The sequence below is a fragment of the Bos taurus genome, chromosome 4, assembly GCF_002263795.3.
Source record: "Bos taurus isolate L1 Dominette 01449 registration number 42190680 breed Hereford chromosome 4, ARS-UCD2.0, whole genome shotgun sequence".
NCBI classification, from domain to species: Eukaryota; Metazoa; Chordata; class Mammalia; order Artiodactyla; family Bovidae; genus Bos; species Bos taurus.
The window spans coordinates 103,902,359-103,919,567 of NC_037331.1; the positions used below are offsets into that span (position 1 = coordinate 103,902,359).

A 17,209-nucleotide genomic window follows, 5' to 3' on the forward strand; every position below is an offset into this window, starting at 1 on the left:
GCTTGGGAGGCAAGTAGAAACTTGCCTTACGGGTTTCTGCTCGCCTCCCTGTGCATGCATGGGACAGCTTCCTGTCTCAGGGGGGTGACAAACCCACATCCAGACTTGCAGCTGAAGCATCAGCCAACCCCCAGCCTACTGGAAGCACAAGGGTGAGTGAGCCACGGAGTCCAGCAGAGCAGAACCCCAGAGCCCTGCCCCTCTGTGGGAGTCAATGGTGGCTGCTTTAAGCCACTGTGGTTTGTTAACACAGCATCATTGCAACGATACTTATGCTTTCTTCAGAGATTCTGAAAGCTGTTCTTATCCATTATCCTTTTGTCTTTACTGAAGGACAATTTGCCATAATGGTCCTTGCCCCTCACCTAGAAATAACCTGAGGTCTTGGAATCAGTTAGCCAAAGCTCTGTCTATGGTTCTATGCTGAATATTTGCTGTGAGGTCTTCAGCAAGTCTTCATACTATATTCTTAAAAAAATCACAGTCACAAAACTGACATGAAAATGCAGGATTGTGCATCACACGAGTATGTTAGGATGTTCGCTTGCTCTGCATCTCCTGCCCATGATGTAGCAATACAGCTTATGTGAACTTCAGAGCTGCTGCTGGAGGCTGGCCTACCTCGCAGGAGCCGTTTACTCCTAGATTCATAAGCGTTCTCACAACAATAGGGTCTCTGACCTACAGCCTCCTCTCCATGTTGAAACACACCCATGATGAAGACTGGCATGAGCAGCAATGCAAATCTGAGCCAGAGCTTGTGAGTGCCTGACTGTAATGTACAATGACTATCTCCTCACGTGGAGTGAAGGCCATGACTCAGGTGACGCTGGTACCATTAATCACTTCCGACTGTGTAAAGTACAAGCTCTACCACAGCCAGAGGTCACACTGCATCAGTCTGATTCAGGCCTCCTCTGAGCTCAGGACAGGGTGGGCAGGAGCAGGAATTTTGGTTCAGAATGCTGAGGGAGTGGGGCTTTCATCCACAGACAGTAGATGCAGGACTTCAATTCTCCACAAGAAAACCTGGACTGAAATACATGTTTAAGGACTTAAAATACATGTATAGATTAAATATTTATGTCTCATTGACAGAAGAAACAAATGTTGAGTTACACCTAATTTTTGAGATTGGCATCAGACAGCATAGTAATTTATGCCAATCCAGAATACCGGGGTGGCTGAGCCAATTCACCACGGCAATTCCTATGTCCTGATATATTGCTTCATTTTCCAAAAAGAAGGACCAAGGTATACTAAGATTTTGATAGAGGGCTTCCCTGATAGGTCAGTTGGTAAAGAATATGCCTGCAATGCAGAAGACCCCAGTTCGATTCCTGGGTCCTCTGGAGAAGTGGATAGGCTACCCACTCTAGTATTCTTGGGCTTTCCTTATAGGTCAGCTGGTAAAGAATCTGCCTGTAATGTGGGAGACCTGGGTTCGATCCCTGGGTTGGGAAGATCCCCTGGAGAAGGGAAAGGCTGCCCACTCCAGTATTCTGGCCTGGAGAATTCCATGGACTGTATACAGTCCATGGGGTCGCAAAAAGTCGGACATGACTGAGCGACTATTACTTTCACTCTGACAGACTTAGAGTAGTCTCACAATAACAAATCTCACACACACACAACAGACACATGTAACAGACATACACCACACATAATGTGACAAAAGATAACGCTTATGAGAGGGGAAGTAAAGCACATGGAACATTCTGGGGGGAGCCTTTGCCCCTCCATCCTCAACTGCAATTAATTTGTCCTTTTCCCCTCCCTCACTTTCTGGGCCACGACCTTCATCCATTCATTTCCTGTCCCAGTGATTATCTCAGCGAGGCTCAAGGAAGGGAGGATGAGGAAGTGGCAAGGAAAACAGGTTGGGGAATAAGAAGATAAAAAGTCCTGGGAGTTGGGGTGTCTCCTGAGTCCTCCTGGGCCCTGCAACTCCCACACGCTCCCTCCCTGCTCTGGGGCCAAAGTCCTCACCTTTGAAAAGAGGCTGAAGCATCCCAGGCGGCTCACGATGCAGTAAACTTCAGGGAGACGCTTTCCTTTGCCACCAGGCTTTTGGGAGTGAAACACAAGGAGATTACGAGTGTGACCAATCTCAGGGGAGGAAAGACCCCAGATCTTTTTAACATGGTGCCGACTGTTTCCACAAACCAGAGTTTTTGAAAATCAATAAGGTAAGCAGTTACCAATACCCCGTCTTACAGGTGGAACCACTTCTGGTTACGTAGATGTGTGTTAAAATTGTCCCAAAGGGACCAAGTCAAGAGTTTTGTGCACACAGTAGGAGCTCAATGTGGCCTACAGAACCATAAAATGAGGAATCTTGTTTACTCATATCACTTAACTTGTTTACTCATATTACTCATATCTCTGTGGTTTTTCTCAAGGAACTTATTTATTCCTTATAATTATTATAACTCCAAATGAGAAATCTTTTCTAAAAATCCTTTTTGGAAACTATTAATTTTCAAAACCAAAAAGGAAAACAATCTCAATACTTAAACTCCAAAGTAATTACAGTAACAGAATTTATTATCCCACTTAACTTTTTCGATTACTATCCATACTTTTTTTATTCACTAATTTAACAAATATTTACTGAGCAGCCACTATGTGCCACACATTATTCTTGACTATATTAGCCTATGTATAACAAGACTAAAATACACTCTCAGTGGAAAATGATTTGCCACTACTGAAGGTACTCCTAAAAATGGGCCTCAAAAAGACAAGCTCTAAAATGTTTTGGCATGATCATATCACTGAAGTAAGTGTGTGACTTTTAAAGGTTAATGTTCTGAAGGAGACACTTAAATTATTTGTGTCATGAACCGTAAAGCCATCCTTCTTCGGCCCTTACCACTATTACAAAAGTTCTCTGTAAGCTCTGAGTCTGTTGAGCACACTTTATTAGAAAGGACGCCTGCCTTGAGGGGGGATGGCCATTTACTTGGCAGGGAAAGCAGTGGACAAAGTATTTTCTTTTCAAGGGAGGCAGACAGTGTTTCCATCCACAGTGAGGCTCACGTGGATCCCCAAACACTCCTTCCCATGTTTAATGACCCTGACGAACTCGCTACACCTCTGGTCCCTTCTCTTGTGGCCTGTGTGTGAATGAGGCCCTAGGAAGCCAGTAGGGGCTCCGCATGGAGCTCTCGCTGCCGGACAGCAGGGGATACTGACCAGCAGTCTTCGGCAGTAACCAAACCTTCTGCTCCCATCTTCTCCAGTTAAGACAAACGAGAATGTTTCACTGTGGTTGGGAAAATGAAAGGAAGTGCGTTACTCTCCGACCACAGCGCTATGAGACTAGGTATCAATTACAAGAAAAAAACTGCAGGAAACACAAACACATGGAGATTAAACAAGGAGTTTCTAAATAACCAACAGGTCACTGAAGAAATCAAAGGGGAAGTCAAAAAATCTCTAGAAACAAATGACAATGAAAACACAACTCAAAACCTATGGGATGCAGCAAAAGCAGTTCTAAGAGGGAAGTTTATAGCAGTACACTCCTACCTCAAGAAACAAGAAAAACATCAAATAGACAAGGTAACTTTACATCTAAAGCAACTGGAAAAAGAACAGGAAGTGTGTTAGAAAACAGAACAAAAGTTGCATCATCATGCTGAGCCACCAGGGGACATTCAGGAGGAGGCTGTCAGAAAGTGCAGCTCCCTGTCCCGCCCGTCCATCTCTGGGCTGTGGCTCCGGAGTCTCTGTCAGGGATACGGGGATCTCAAGTGTCGCTGTGTCCTGAGAGGAAGTGAGGACTTTTCTTTCCACCCTCAGCCCTCATATAATTCTATGACCTGGGCCATCCCATCGAACAGACACAGTGCTCATTGGTCCTCTCTTGGGGTGAGCCCCGGAGTGACTCAAGACTGGGGGGTATGGAGGGGAGCTGGGTAGCAGTAGGCAATGGTGGTGCCCTTCTTGGAGCTGCCCCGGGCAGCTCCCCTGGGCACCGAAGCTGCGACTGTCCTTAAAGACTGCCGGGCCAACTTCGAGGTACTCAGTGTCCCTCGAACACTTAGGATTTGGAGCCTCCTGAGTTTGGTCAGTTGTTGAGACCTCTGATTAAAAAAAAAACTTCCACCCAACAATATGGGTTAAAGCAGAAATGTAAACTTATGACAATCTGAATAATGGCTAGATGTGTTGCTGCAGAAGTATTTTCACAGCACTGGACAAGGTTTTCTTAGACTATGAATTACCTTATTGCCCATCACGTCAGCTTATGAAACACATTCCAAGATGGAGTGGGAGGTCTGGGAACCTGCACATTTGGCAAAATGAGTCTTGTCTTCAGGCATGCTTTGCAAACACCCGTGGGGGAAATTTATACACTCGAGTCTGTCAGGATCACTTACCAGCAGGACTGACTGATGTACCGGGTCTGCCATCGACGACCTCTCTCTAGCTCTCACTTTAGTCTTGGCGGGGCCAGGGGAGGGCGGGGAGACACCAGCACATACCTGGTAAACTGCTGGACCGGAGTCCAGTCCTTGGCGTCAGGGAAACAGAACTGGGGGATAGCCTTCAGCTGGTCCTCAGCTTCTCTCATGAACTTGAACGACCTTTCCAGCTGCAGGGAGAAGGGCAAGAGGAGGCTGGAGAATAAGCTCTGGTGTGAGCAAGACAGACGCTCGACAGGCACACAGCCCCCATGGCCCTGAAGTCATAACTGTCGCCTTAACCTCCACGCTGAGGAGGGCTTGCAGCTCAGGCTTAAGCTATTTTCTCCCTCAGGGCAGTTTCAACTATAGTCTTATGGGGGGAACAAGGAGAAAAAATAGTGTGCTTTAGAGAAATGTTCTCTATACCTAACATTCTGGAATATAAGCATTTTAATCAATAAGGAAGAGCTGTCATAGCAACCACTTCCGAATCCGAGACTCACAAATCTGCAAGGCAGAGCCACAAACTAGTTGTCTGATGCCTGGACCTAGGCAAAGCTGGCCCTCTTCAATTTCAGCAGAGATGTTTTGCAGCCCTTCTTAGTGAATCCATCCAGGTAAATTACGTTATACAGTGAAATTTAATTCATTTCAGGAGGTCTTTGAATATCAGAATTAAAGGAAAACTAGACACGAGGCTGACATTCTTAGAAAAAAATAAGCCCAGAGAAGTTAAGTGATTTGTCCATGATCACACAGCTAGAATGGAATCCAGGAAAGAATCAAAATGATCTTAATTTCTGTCTTCTTCTTGCTCTCTGATTTATCTGACACATCACAGACTGGAGGAATATCATCTTACTTCAAAATGGAACGAATGGATGAGGTCTGACTTAAGAGATTATATTTAAAGCCGTGACTCTGCTTGTTCTGTGTCTGAATGGGTATCTACTTCAAAAAGCACTCCATTCTGGGGAATCTGTTGGATAGCAATGCACCTGTAGTTAACCACACTGTACTGTACACCTGGAGATGTTGGGATGCTGAATTTTATGCCACGTGTTGTTTTTTTTTTTTGCCTCAACTGAAAAAAAAGGCACTCTAGGTATAAAGTTTGCAATACAAAAAAAAAAAAGTTTATAATTAGCACGATGCTGCTGCTGCTAAGTCACTTCAGTCATGTCTGACTCTTTGTGACCCCACAGACAGCAGCCCACAGGCTCCCCTGTCCGTGGGATTCTCCAGGCATAAACACTGGAGTGGGTTGCCATTTCCTTCTCCAATGCATGAAAGTGGAAAGTGAAAGTGAAGTCGCTCAGTCATGTCTGACCCTCAGCGACCCCATGGACTACAGCCTTCCAGGCTCCTTCATCCACAGGATTTTCCAGGCAGGAGTACTGGAGTGGGGTGCCTGATAGTTTGCTTATAAATTGGTACTTCTAAAGTGCTGGGAAGAATTGTTGGCTTTTTGTTGTGTTGTTGCTGATAGGTTTACACTTGTTACATTTCCCTTATAAACAGTTAAAGAAAAAATAAACCATGATAAAATTGCCTTCAGTCATCTAAAATATCAGCTACTTGAACTGAGTGGAGTGTGAATTTCTAAAATTAGGAAATTGTAACATCTAAGTTAAAGTCTTAATATACTATTGTCGATAATTTCTTACTTTGTTTCTCATATCTTTCCATTAAGGCCTCCACCTTAAACCAGGGCTTCCCAGGTGGCCCTAGTGGTAAAGAACCCACTTGCTAATAATGTAGGAGACTTTTTAAGAGACTCAGGTATGACCCCTGGGTAAGGAAGATCCCCTGCTGAAGGAAATGGCAACCCAATCCAGTATTCTTGTCTAGAGAATCCCATGCACAGAGGAGCTTGACACGCTACAGTCCATAGCGTTGCAAAGAATTGGACACGAATGAAGTGACTTAGCACAGCACCACCTTAAACCAGTCTTGCAGTTTCTGAGGTCTGTTGGCCAATGGTACTCCTTCACAGAGGATCTGCAAGCCTTCCCAAGGCCATGAAACATCAGAGAGAAGAGGTCTCTGAAGACAGCATCCAAAGGAATAGGGCATTGGGCTGATGGCTTTCAACTTGGAAACCCACTTCTAGTATGATCCTTATTCGGCCAGATCAAATTTAACTAAAGCTGCTACTGCTGCTGCTGCTGCTAAGTCGATTCAGTCATGCCTGACTCTGTGCGACCCCAGAGATGGCAGCCCACCAGGCTCCCCCGTCCCTGGGATTCTCCAGGCAAGAACACTGGAGTGGGTTGCCATTTCCTTCTCCAATGCATGAAAGTGAAAGTGAAGTCGCTCAGTTGTGTCCAACTCTTAGCAACCCCATGGACTGCAGCCCACCAGGCTCCTCCGTCCATGGGACTTTCCAGGCAAGAGTACTGGAGTGGGGTGCCATTGCCTTCTCCAAAGCTGCTACTAATATAATATTAATGCTTGAGACAACTATCGATGAATGAAACACAGTCACCATACGTAGACTAGGAGCCAGTCATTAACTGTTCTTCAGTTCAGTCTTTCTTCTTCAGAATAAACAGTCACTCTTTCTTTACTGAACTATAATGGTTTTCTCTTTCATCATGACTCAGAAGATTCCAACTGGTACTGGAACAGTCTTTGAGTTGACAATTTACTAGCTCAGACTGCTGCCAAAGCAACAGTTTTTGATTACCCTCGGACAGTCTTGCAAAGAATACCAGCCGGGTGTAGTTGTTGAGGGGATCATTAATCACCACAGAGTGACGGACCCCAAGTAACAAATAATACACAAGGAAGGAACAAAGACATTTTTCCATAGTGGAAACAGCATTAATCAGAGAACTGAAGAGCAAGCCCTGTAGGAGAGTGAGTTCCAGTGCTTCCAATATGGCCCAGTCACCACCTGAACACACCTGCCCTCAGACCACATGCACGACACCCACAAATACATACATACACATGTATGCATATACACACTCATCAACATACAAGTTATCAACTCATGTGCACATACCTGATCGGACACACACAGGAGCACATTTACGGGAAGAGACACACAGAGAGCTCTCTCACAAATACAATCAATCACAGATGGCTGGGAAACAGCCTCATCTCTGTGAGGTGTCATGACAGCCTCATCTCTGTGAGGTGTCATGAAAGATAACTGTGAGGTGTCAAGCATTTTAATAGAATATGCCAGGCATGATTGCTAATGCACAAATATGGAGCGGAAACCTCGATCAAGGTGTTTATAGGAGTGGGGGCTAAAACTCAAGAAAAAGTTAAAAATGAGGAGAAAGAAGAAGAAAAAGGGGCTTCTGACAGAGGGAGCAGGTGAAGGCAAGGAGATATATGTAGTAGCCTGGCATGCAAAAATGCCTACAGAGAATGATCACCAGAACATTAAAGATAAACACCTAAAGAAAAGCTGGCAGCAAGATGCATTTCCAACAGAAAGAGAGCTGCTAAACAGATCAGGGTATACCCACATAATGCGGTATTATGGAATTTCAAAAATGATGTTTTAGAATTTGTATGAAACATGTTCGTAAATAATGATAGGTTTACAAAACATGATACGGAAATTACACAATGTCTGACCTCAGTTTTGTAAGAAAATTCTACTCTGAGAAAAGACTGGAGAAAGACAATGAAATGCCAACAACAATGACCTCTGTGGGGCTGGAGATGACTTTTTCTCTAAACATTTCTGTATTAGTCTCCCTTTCCACAGTGACTAGGCAACTTTCCATTCAAAAAAAGTTTTAATGTGATGTCTAGGAGGCTGGAGAGTCCACGTTGGAAACTCAAGCATTTGATAGTTAGGGTGGTTCATTAACTAATTCATGGGACACTGACTTTACTCCTGGAACACTGAGCATCACCGTATGTATAACACTGTGCTAGGCCCCGAGGGAAGTAAATAAAATAACAGGCCCATCCCTCGTGTCTTGGTGCTTGCTCTGTGAGGTCCCCAACTAGACGTGGGCATACGTAGCACTGAGGTTTTCAGGGATCACCCCTGGAGGAGATGGAGGAAGTGAGTCAGTGCCCATGTGGAAGGCTGGTGCCTATTGCTTATCTCCTTTACACATATTTCCGTTCTAAACTCCAAGCCAAGGCCACAACTGCTCTGCTGGTCTCCAGTGGGCAGGATGGAAGGAAGAGTGGCTCAGGAGGAGGAGAGGGACAGCTGGACCCCAGGTCTTGGCAGATGCTGGGGTTCTGTTTGGGTGGTGGCAGCGAAGGCAGGCTCTGAGGGGATCAGGACATGAGTGCCCTCCCCTCTTCCCGTCTCTGAGCACCACTGTGTGCACTGGACAGAGACTGGCACACTTTACCTCGTGAGTCTCTGGAGTCTCTCATGCCCACCTGTCAGAGGGTAAGCTCCCCGAGGACAGGAAACACATTCTGCTCATCTTTGTAATCCCCTGGGGCCAAGCAGAAAGCAGCTGGAATGTAATAGGGTCTCAGTAAATCCTGGCTGAGCTGCATTAGAAAGTGATGAAAGCTCTCTATCACTGATGCCAAAGCCTATGGGTCATTTATCTATGATAGGCCATGCCACTTTAGCCTTTATTGAGCGCCGTTTCATTTTAGGAGCCATGATTAATAATATAGGATGGCTTCCCAGGTGGCTCAGACAGTAAAGAATCTGCCTGCAATGCAAGAGACCCAGGTTCGATCCCTGGGTTGGGAAGGTCCCTCGGAAAAGGGAGTGGCTATCCACTCCAGTATTCTTGCCTGGAGAATCCCATGGACAGAGGAGCTTGGTGGGCTACAGTTCATGGGGTTGCAAAGAGTCGGACACAACTGAGCGACTTTCACTTCAATACATGGTAAAGCCAACTCCACACAGGACTGACCCATGTGAGAATAGAACAGGATTCTTGCACACGCACATACAAACAGAGGCACACAGGGCACACGGGCAGCATGGACACAAATGTGACGCTCCTTGTGCAGTCTATGGGGAAGAGGCTTCTAGGTTGGGTTGGGGAGAGATGTGGCCGGATAAGGAGATGGGGAGAGTGGATAGAATGGTACCATCAGTATAGTGATCACAGGAAGCAAGTATTTCTGTCCCTGCTTGAGTCATGCATTGAAGGCAGGAAGAGAAGGGGACAACAGAGGATGAGATGGTTGGATGGCATCACTGACTCGATGGACGTGAGTTTGAGTAAACTATGGGAGTTGGCGATGGACAGGGAGGTCTGGCTTGCTGCAGTCCATGGGCTCGCAAAGAGTTGGACACGACTGAGCATCTGAACTGAACTGAACTGAGTCATGCATCTCACACCCCTCAAATCTCCTAAATTCTCCAGTAGCACTTTTTTTAAATCAATATATACTTTAATTAGGACCCATTTTTGAAATTCTAGACACTGAATGTTCCTTGGGCTCCTGCATCTCCCTGAACCATGAGTCCCAGTAAGATCTTCCCAAGAATGCTGCAGTCCATGGCAGGCCACGGAGCTTGGCCCACCCCATACCTTCAGCGGGAACTGCTGGGTGAGTTCGGGCACGTACGCAGCCCCAGCCTGCTTTTTGTGCAGGGACACGACCACGAAGTACTCGAAAAGTTGCCTCTCCTGGTACTCGACCAGCTCCCGGTCCAGGGACGGGTATCTTGGAGCCTGCTTCAGCCGTGACTTCACGTTGACCAGGCGCTGGCTGTGGGCTGGAGAGGGAGCAGAGAGAGACAGAGAGCGGAGGACCGCCTGAAAATGACTCACTCCCAATGTCAAACTGCACAGAGCTGCAACAGGTTATGGAATTCCCAGCTCAAAGTACTTTTCCTAATCCTACAAAAGCGTTCCCACATTTAACAAATTAGTACAAAGTTCTTTACTGGGGATTCTTGCCAAAGTTCTAGGAGCAGCAACCCGCTGCCAGGCTAATTGGGGTGCAGAAGCCTGGAACGTGGGGCCACCATTCCACCATGGATTTGCTGTCTGGACTTGGGGCAGCGGCTTGAGTGACCCTTGGGTTCCTGTGTCAGATGGGGTGGGGACTCCTCCCTTCAGCCACTTCCTGCACCTTTCCTCTTGAGGGCTGGGACAAAATCCAGACCCCAGAGCTTTTGGAGCTGGGAGCTTTGTAAACATCCCGTGTGACTCAAGTGGCAGAGACCTGCCTGGTCTAGAGCTCCCATCTGCCTTCTCTCCTGGCACCGCTCTGTGCGCTACAACGGTCGGCCTCATTCCCGAGACGGGTCAGGGAGCAGGTGGGTGTCAGAGGCCGAAGAGGCAGGGCCACTGAGCAGATGGGTGGGTCGCCATCACCTCGCTGAGCAGCCCTGGACTACAGCGTTCCTGGCTTGCCCCTGGGGTTCTGAAAAGTTGTGGAGAACTCACTGAGACCTAGACTAAGATCACCAGGCTTAGGTCCACAGGGACCAATAATTTCAGCAACTTCATTTAACAGATGAGGAAGTAGAGGCCCTGGATCTCAATGATTTCCTCCAGATCACAGAGCCATTTTACAGGAGTAGGGCAAGGGCCCCAGGTCTCTGGAGTCCCAGACCAGCACGCTGTACCTTTCACAGGTGTGAAGAACACCCATAACATAACGGGTGGGTGCAGGGACAGGGAGTCACCGCAGCGGTACCTACTCTGAGTCTCTAGAGTGTAGCCAGAGGCTCAGGGACCGGACAGGCCCACCCTGGCCAGGTTCAAACACCCACGCCTTGCCCAGCAAGCTCCTGCAAGGACGCTGTGTCTCCCTCACACTCAGCAGGAAGGGCCACCTTTGCACCTTCCCCATCACCAACATGCACCCTGCACAACAACGGCTCTTCTCACCTTTCAGCTTCTCCTCGGTGTCACTGTCAGACTCGCTGTTCTCATCTGTCACTAGACAAAACAACAACAACAAATTGCAAACGTGGTTCTTTCTAATGCAGGAAACTTTTTCATGTGGTAGCACAAATCCCAGAGTTCTAGTTCAGAGGGGCTGTTTTCTTTTTTTTTTCTGTTTAAAGGTCATGAACGAATTATGTCTTTGTCCAACTGCATGTGTTTCCAGATTAACTTGGCTGTACTTCAGATGGTACCTCTAGCAAATCCAGTCAAAGATATTGGTCCCTTCGGTGCAAATTAAGCAAAGAAGGTGGCTCCCCCGCTGAGGTCAGAGCATGCAGCCCTGGGCTGACATGATGGATGGACAAGGAGAGGGGAAGGGAGATCCTGTTTTCAGATTCTTGGGGGAGGAGGGACAGTGGCGGGGCCCCTACCTTTTCCTGAGTTGCTCTCTGTGGACTGGGACAGCCTCTTCACGCGTTTCTTTCCTCTCCGGGCTTCATAGATGGCATTGATTCGCAGTACCAGCTGCCAGACATGGGGAGAAGGGAAGCCAGTGTGAGCAGTCTCCTCCCTGAGAGGGGCTGGGATGCCCTCACTGCCCATTCTCTTTGAGGACCCTGGCGGGCCAGGGCTGGGGGCAGGAGGTGGGGGAGACACGTCCCACTGGCCCACTGGCGTCTTTTAGTCATTCTTCTCAGCCAGATAGAAGCCCGACCCGTCAGGAGCATGGCCAGCCTCTCTGGTGGGGGGGTGGTGTTGTCTGACTCTAATGCATCCCGCAGAGACACAGAGGGAGCCATTTCACTGGCTAATGGTGTGACGGCTGCACCCTTTCTGACAGTGCCATCTCAGTGTGGTTTGGGAAGGAGCCTTTGCCCTCAAAACAAAACAATAAAAGGAAGAGACAGGAAAAAAGCTGTCCCCAGGCAGGGCCCCTTTCATGGGAACCATGCCAAAGTGTGTCTGAGCAGCAGGCAGGAAGGCAGCAGGGTTGTCGTGGCTCTTGAGTCCAAGCTCGGGTCAGCAGGGAGTCAGGCCGGCCCCTAGCACGCTGCCCTTCCTGCAGGCTGGCCGAGGCCTCTCAGGACCACCCTGGTGCTCAGGAGCTGAGCCGCTCAGCAGATGCCTTTCTAAGCGGCACAACCTCCAGGCTGACTGTGGCAGAGCCGTTGGGTGACGGAGGCCCCCGGGTCACTTCCCATCCGGCTTTATAGCATCCCCTGTAACTCCAAGAGCAGAAGCTTCCTGGGTTCCACCTGGTTGGCAGAAAGGGAGGTCTACCCATGCATAATCGAGGCAAGCCAACTACTGATATTAAAGGCGAGCTGGCTGTAAGCTACCTTGGAAAGCTTGAAATTATTTTGTACGTTGGGAAGAACAGGAGGGATGTGCTATGGTAATCTGGGTGATGTGTCCCAGGTGGGCACAGTTGCCAATACCCATCTCTAGCCTCCACTCTTCTGATCTATTCCCTAAAGGAGCTCGCTGGCTCCTCTCTACAAACATGGGCCTGGCAGGGCGTGGGGGGTTTATTCTCAAGGTCTCCTCGTGGTGGGTCTGGGGTCCATGCCCCCAGCTTCTGCAGAGCGCTCCTGACATGGCCCTGCTGCATCTCCGGAGACCTGCACCCTCTGGCTCCTGATGGAGAGCCCAGCCCCGGCCGTGCCCACTCTCCGTGTCGGCTTCTCTCCCTAACCAGGAATCCCACCTGAACAAGGCCTCTGCCTTCACCCCCAAAGCCCTGCCATGTGGTGGCTCTTTCTATGCTCTCAGTAGCCCGCCATCTCCTTGAGAGCACACCCCCCTGAAGTGGGCTTCTCTGCTTTTCAAGCATGTTCTGACTGGTAGGATACGACACTAACCCCATTTCTCCAGCTGTCACATAATTGAACTTTAACAGGACATAATTTTTTTTTTTGAGTGTTCTGAAAAAATATAAAGTGTTCTGTACTAGAAGTACTGGCCTCTTTAGAAGCCATTTTTAAGTTGAAAAAAAGATTTTTAACTACAAGCTCATTTGGAAGATGGTGTGTTTCAGAGAGTCATGTGGTACTTAATTCTGCTATGGTGGCTGCCAAAGAAACAGGGCTCCACACAAACCTGCTGTGTGTGCTGAGGGGGAGCTGGCTTCTCATTAGAAAGGATAGCGCCGTGATTCATGAATCCTGAGGACATCACACCGCTGAGTAAATAACTGCTCGGTTTCAGCTGCTGCGTTAATGAAGGTACAGGGTTGCTAGGAGAATACAGGGGAGGAGTGTCTCTTTCTCTCTCCCCTCCTCCACCAGGACCTTCATTCCTCTTACAGCCAAGGTGGGAGAAACCAAGGGGAGCATCCACGCTTCCAGAAGGGACTCTAAGTTACACTGTTCAGCAGAGGCAGCTGAAGGAATGCCAACCAACCCACTGTCTCATCAGTTGTGAGTAGACTGTGTAGTCCTTCTTGCTAGATCAAAACACAACAGCCAGGGTTTTGGACAGCAAATGCTTTAAGGGTCCAAAATCTGGAAGTCATGAATGTGCCTGAAAAGGAACCTTTGACTTCAAGAAAAGGATTCAGAGCATCAAAAAGAAGCTTCATACTCAAGAGTGGGGGTAAGTCTGCTGCTGCCAAGTCGCTTCAGTCGTGTCCGACTCTGTGCGACCCCATAGACAGCAGGCCACCAGGCTCCCCCGTCCCTGGGATTCTCCAGGCAAGAACACTGGAGTGGGTTGCCATTTCCTTCTCCAATGCATGAAAGTGAAAAGTGAAAGTGAAGTCGCTCAGTCATGTCCGACTCTTCACAACCCCATGGGCTGCAGCCTACCAGGCTCCTCCATCCATGGGATTTTCCAGGCAAGAGTACTGGAGTGGGGTGCCATCTCCTTCTCCGGGGGTAAGTTTAGGTTAAGTTTAAGTAGCAAGTGATAGAGCTGAGGATTCATGAAACTTAGAATAAACTATAATTGGTCATTTGTTTCTCCAGTTCTCTTGCCTGGAGAATCCCATGGACAGAGGAGCCTGGTAGGCTGCAGTCCACGGGGTCGCTAGGAGTCGGACACGACTGAGAGACTTCACTTTCACCTTTCACTTTCTTTTTTTTTTTCACCTTTCACTTTCATGCATTGGAGAAGTAAATGGCAAACCACTCCAGTGTTCTTGCCTGGAGAATTGCAGGGACGGGGGAGCCTGGTAGGCTGCCGTCTCTGGGGTTGCACAGAGTTGGACACGACTGAAGCGACTTAGCAGCAGCAGCAACAGCGGACATTTGTTTTCTTTTTAGACATTCCTTGGGACTTCCCTGGTGGTCCAGTGGTTAGGATTCTATGCTTTCAATGCAAAGGGTGTGGGTTCGATCCCTTGTTGGGGATCTAAGATCCCCCATGCTTTGTGGTGCAGCCAGAAAATAAAAAAAAATAAGCATTCCTTTGAAGAATTGTGTACTTCACCTTTATGATTAAAGTTTTAATAGGATTTTGTCGTTGTTGTGAAAGTAACAGGTAAAACAGGTGATTTTTTTCTGGATTTGGTTGTATCTGTCAAAGCTGATTTTTTTTCCAGATTTGATTATATCTGTCAAAACCTATTTGAATAAGTGCCTGGGCACTATTTAAGTGGGTGGCAACTCACTTTAATTTCAGGCAATAAACTAAGAGGAAACAAACTGCTGCTTGTAAATTAAACACATAGAAAGTGGCAGAAATAATTCTGCTTTTCTTTCTACCTCTCTACTTTCATATGATATATGCACACATATTTTCCTCTCCTTAATCAAAAAATCTTTTCTAAATAATAAAATAATATGAAGGTGGTGGAAGACAGAGGTTAAGTACTTATTAAGAGATCACACAGTCAAACTTAGAGTTGTATCAAAGCTCTTTTAACCTAAAGCTAATTCATTTGATTGTTCCTGTTTAATTCGCTAAAATGGTGAGGTTGTATAGATGTTACACTAGTTATTGTGTAATTGCACAATAATTTGTGCAATTATTCCACAATAGCAGGTTTTTGACATTACAGAGATGTGTGAGCCTTGCTAGAACAAGAAGAGGAGCAGTAAGGGTGATTCACGAGCCCACACTCTGGGGTCCCCACGAGCAGCCACAATGACAGCACAGGGCAGTGACTCAAAGACAGTCAAAAGGAGACAGAGAGCGACTCCTCCAGGGGTGAAGGAGGCTGGGATCCACGTGCTAGTGGGAACTCATCCAGCAAACGTCCGATGATCAGCGTGCAATGTGCACTGCACCCTGGGAGGGGCAAGGCAGGGCCAGGAGACGGGAGGGGAGCGAGCCCCGAGTCCTGCCCCGGGCCCTCTGGCTGCCCTCTCCCAGCTGCCAGGCTGCAGGTGTTAGGTCACCCGACTCTGATTGCCCTTACCCTTCAGAATTGATTGATTATCAAGGTGATTTATCTTGATTATCTTGGTGACTTAATTTCACTTGAAAAAGAATGAAAGGGATGGAGGTAGTATTATGGCTCAAAATACGGATGAACCAAACTGAGTCAGGAGGGACCAGCTGGTGAAAATGTCCTTTGACTTTTAGGTCAGTGGGTCACTTTGAAAAATCGGATGAAACCTATAGACAACCCATCTCCCTTCCTTTTATCCCCTCAAACTCATCCATGCAGCTTTACATGATTTAATGCGTTTCATGATCCCCTGAAGTCCATCTGTGGACTCTGAAATGAAGAATTCCTTCTCTAAAAGTTCCTGTACTGGGGGCTTCGCTGGTGGTCCAGTGGTTGGGACTCTACCTTGCAATGCAGGGGACACTGGTTCGATCCCCCTGGTCTGGGAAGATCCCACATGCTTTGGAGCAACTAAGCCCATGCACCATAACTACTGAGCATAAGAGCTGCAACTACAGCAGCCCGTGTGCCTGGAGTCCATGCTCCATGATGGGGGAGGGCACTGCAATGAGAAGCCAGCGTACTGCAGTGAAGAGTGGCCCCATTCACCACTAGAGAAAGCTCACAAAAGCAGCAACAAAGACCCACCACAGCCAAAACACAAAAATTTTTTAAATATATTAAAAAAAAGCTCCTGTAGTAAGTTGATACCGAAGTGGCCAGTATAGAATGACAGGCATTGCAGGGGCTGCACTGAGCAAAAGGAAATATAACACCAAAGTAAGAAAGAGCAGCCACAGTTCATGCACACACAAGCCACTGGGCCTGTTTTGCCTTCAGGGCTGAAAAGAGCCAGAAAAGATATATATGTATATTTTAATATATATATGTTTTAAAGAGGAGAACCTTGTTCACGTAAGCTGTCCATTGTTTAATTCTTTTTTGGGCCACGCCACAGGGCACGTGGGATCTTAGTTCTCCAACCAGGGATTGAACCTGCACCACGTCCAGGGCGGGCACAGAGCCTTAGCCACTGGACCATCGGGGAAGTCCCAGAAAAGATGCATTTCTGACAAGAGCTCCCTCAGCACAGGCTCCATGCGGTGCCCCTCTGCAGTGGGAGGTGATGGAGTCTGAGTCAGAGCACAGCGGAGGGGGCTCTGCTTTTGAGGCCATGAAGGAGGGAGATGTGCCCTTTTTGAGGCTGGGCATTGGAAACACAGTTTGGGATCATAAGAGTCGTTAAGCAGGGAAAGGGAGGGCTAAGAGGAAGGCTGTGTGTGTGCACGCTCAGTCATGTCCGCCTCTTTGAGATCCCATGGATTGTAGCCCGACGAGCTCCTCTGTCCATGGAATTTTCCAGGCAAGAATACTAGAGCCGGTAGCTATTTCCGTCTCCAGGGAATCTTCCTCACCCAGGGATTGAACCCATATCTCCTGCTGTGTCTCTCGCATTGTAGGCAGGCTCTTTACCATTAGCGCCACCTGGTAAGCCCTACAGGACCCCAATTATTGTGACCAAGGCCCAGCTAGCTCAGTTGCTGGCTTCCCCATGTCTACCTGGCCTGTGGTGAAGCAGGTAGGAGGGCCCAGTGATTTGATCTCTGCCCAGACTCCTCTGTAGTGTGTATGTGGGGTGTACTCCTGAACACAAAGCTTAT

General features: G+C 47.7%; 1 protein-coding gene across 7 annotated transcripts in view; it reads right to left on the minus strand.

The window, feature by feature from the left end:
• Window positions 1-17,209, minus strand: part of DENND2A (DENN domain containing 2A) — a 99,810-nt gene that overhangs the window by 24,242 nt on the left and 58,359 nt on the right. For all 7 annotated transcript variants that reach the window (XM_024991184.2, XM_024991182.2, XM_059885954.1 and 4 more), the window contains 6 exons: window positions 11,647-11,740; window positions 11,216-11,266; window positions 9,905-10,092; window positions 4,494-4,603; window positions 3,199-3,268; window positions 1,990-2,067 (listed from right to left, as the gene is read on the minus strand). In XM_024991184.2, the coding sequence (XP_024846952.1) occupies window positions 1,990-2,067; window positions 3,199-3,268; window positions 4,494-4,603; window positions 9,905-10,092; window positions 11,216-11,266; window positions 11,647-11,740 (591 nt within the window). The remainder of the gene's footprint in view (window positions 1-1,989; window positions 2,068-3,198; window positions 3,269-4,493; window positions 4,604-9,904; window positions 10,093-11,215; window positions 11,267-11,646; window positions 11,741-17,209) is intronic.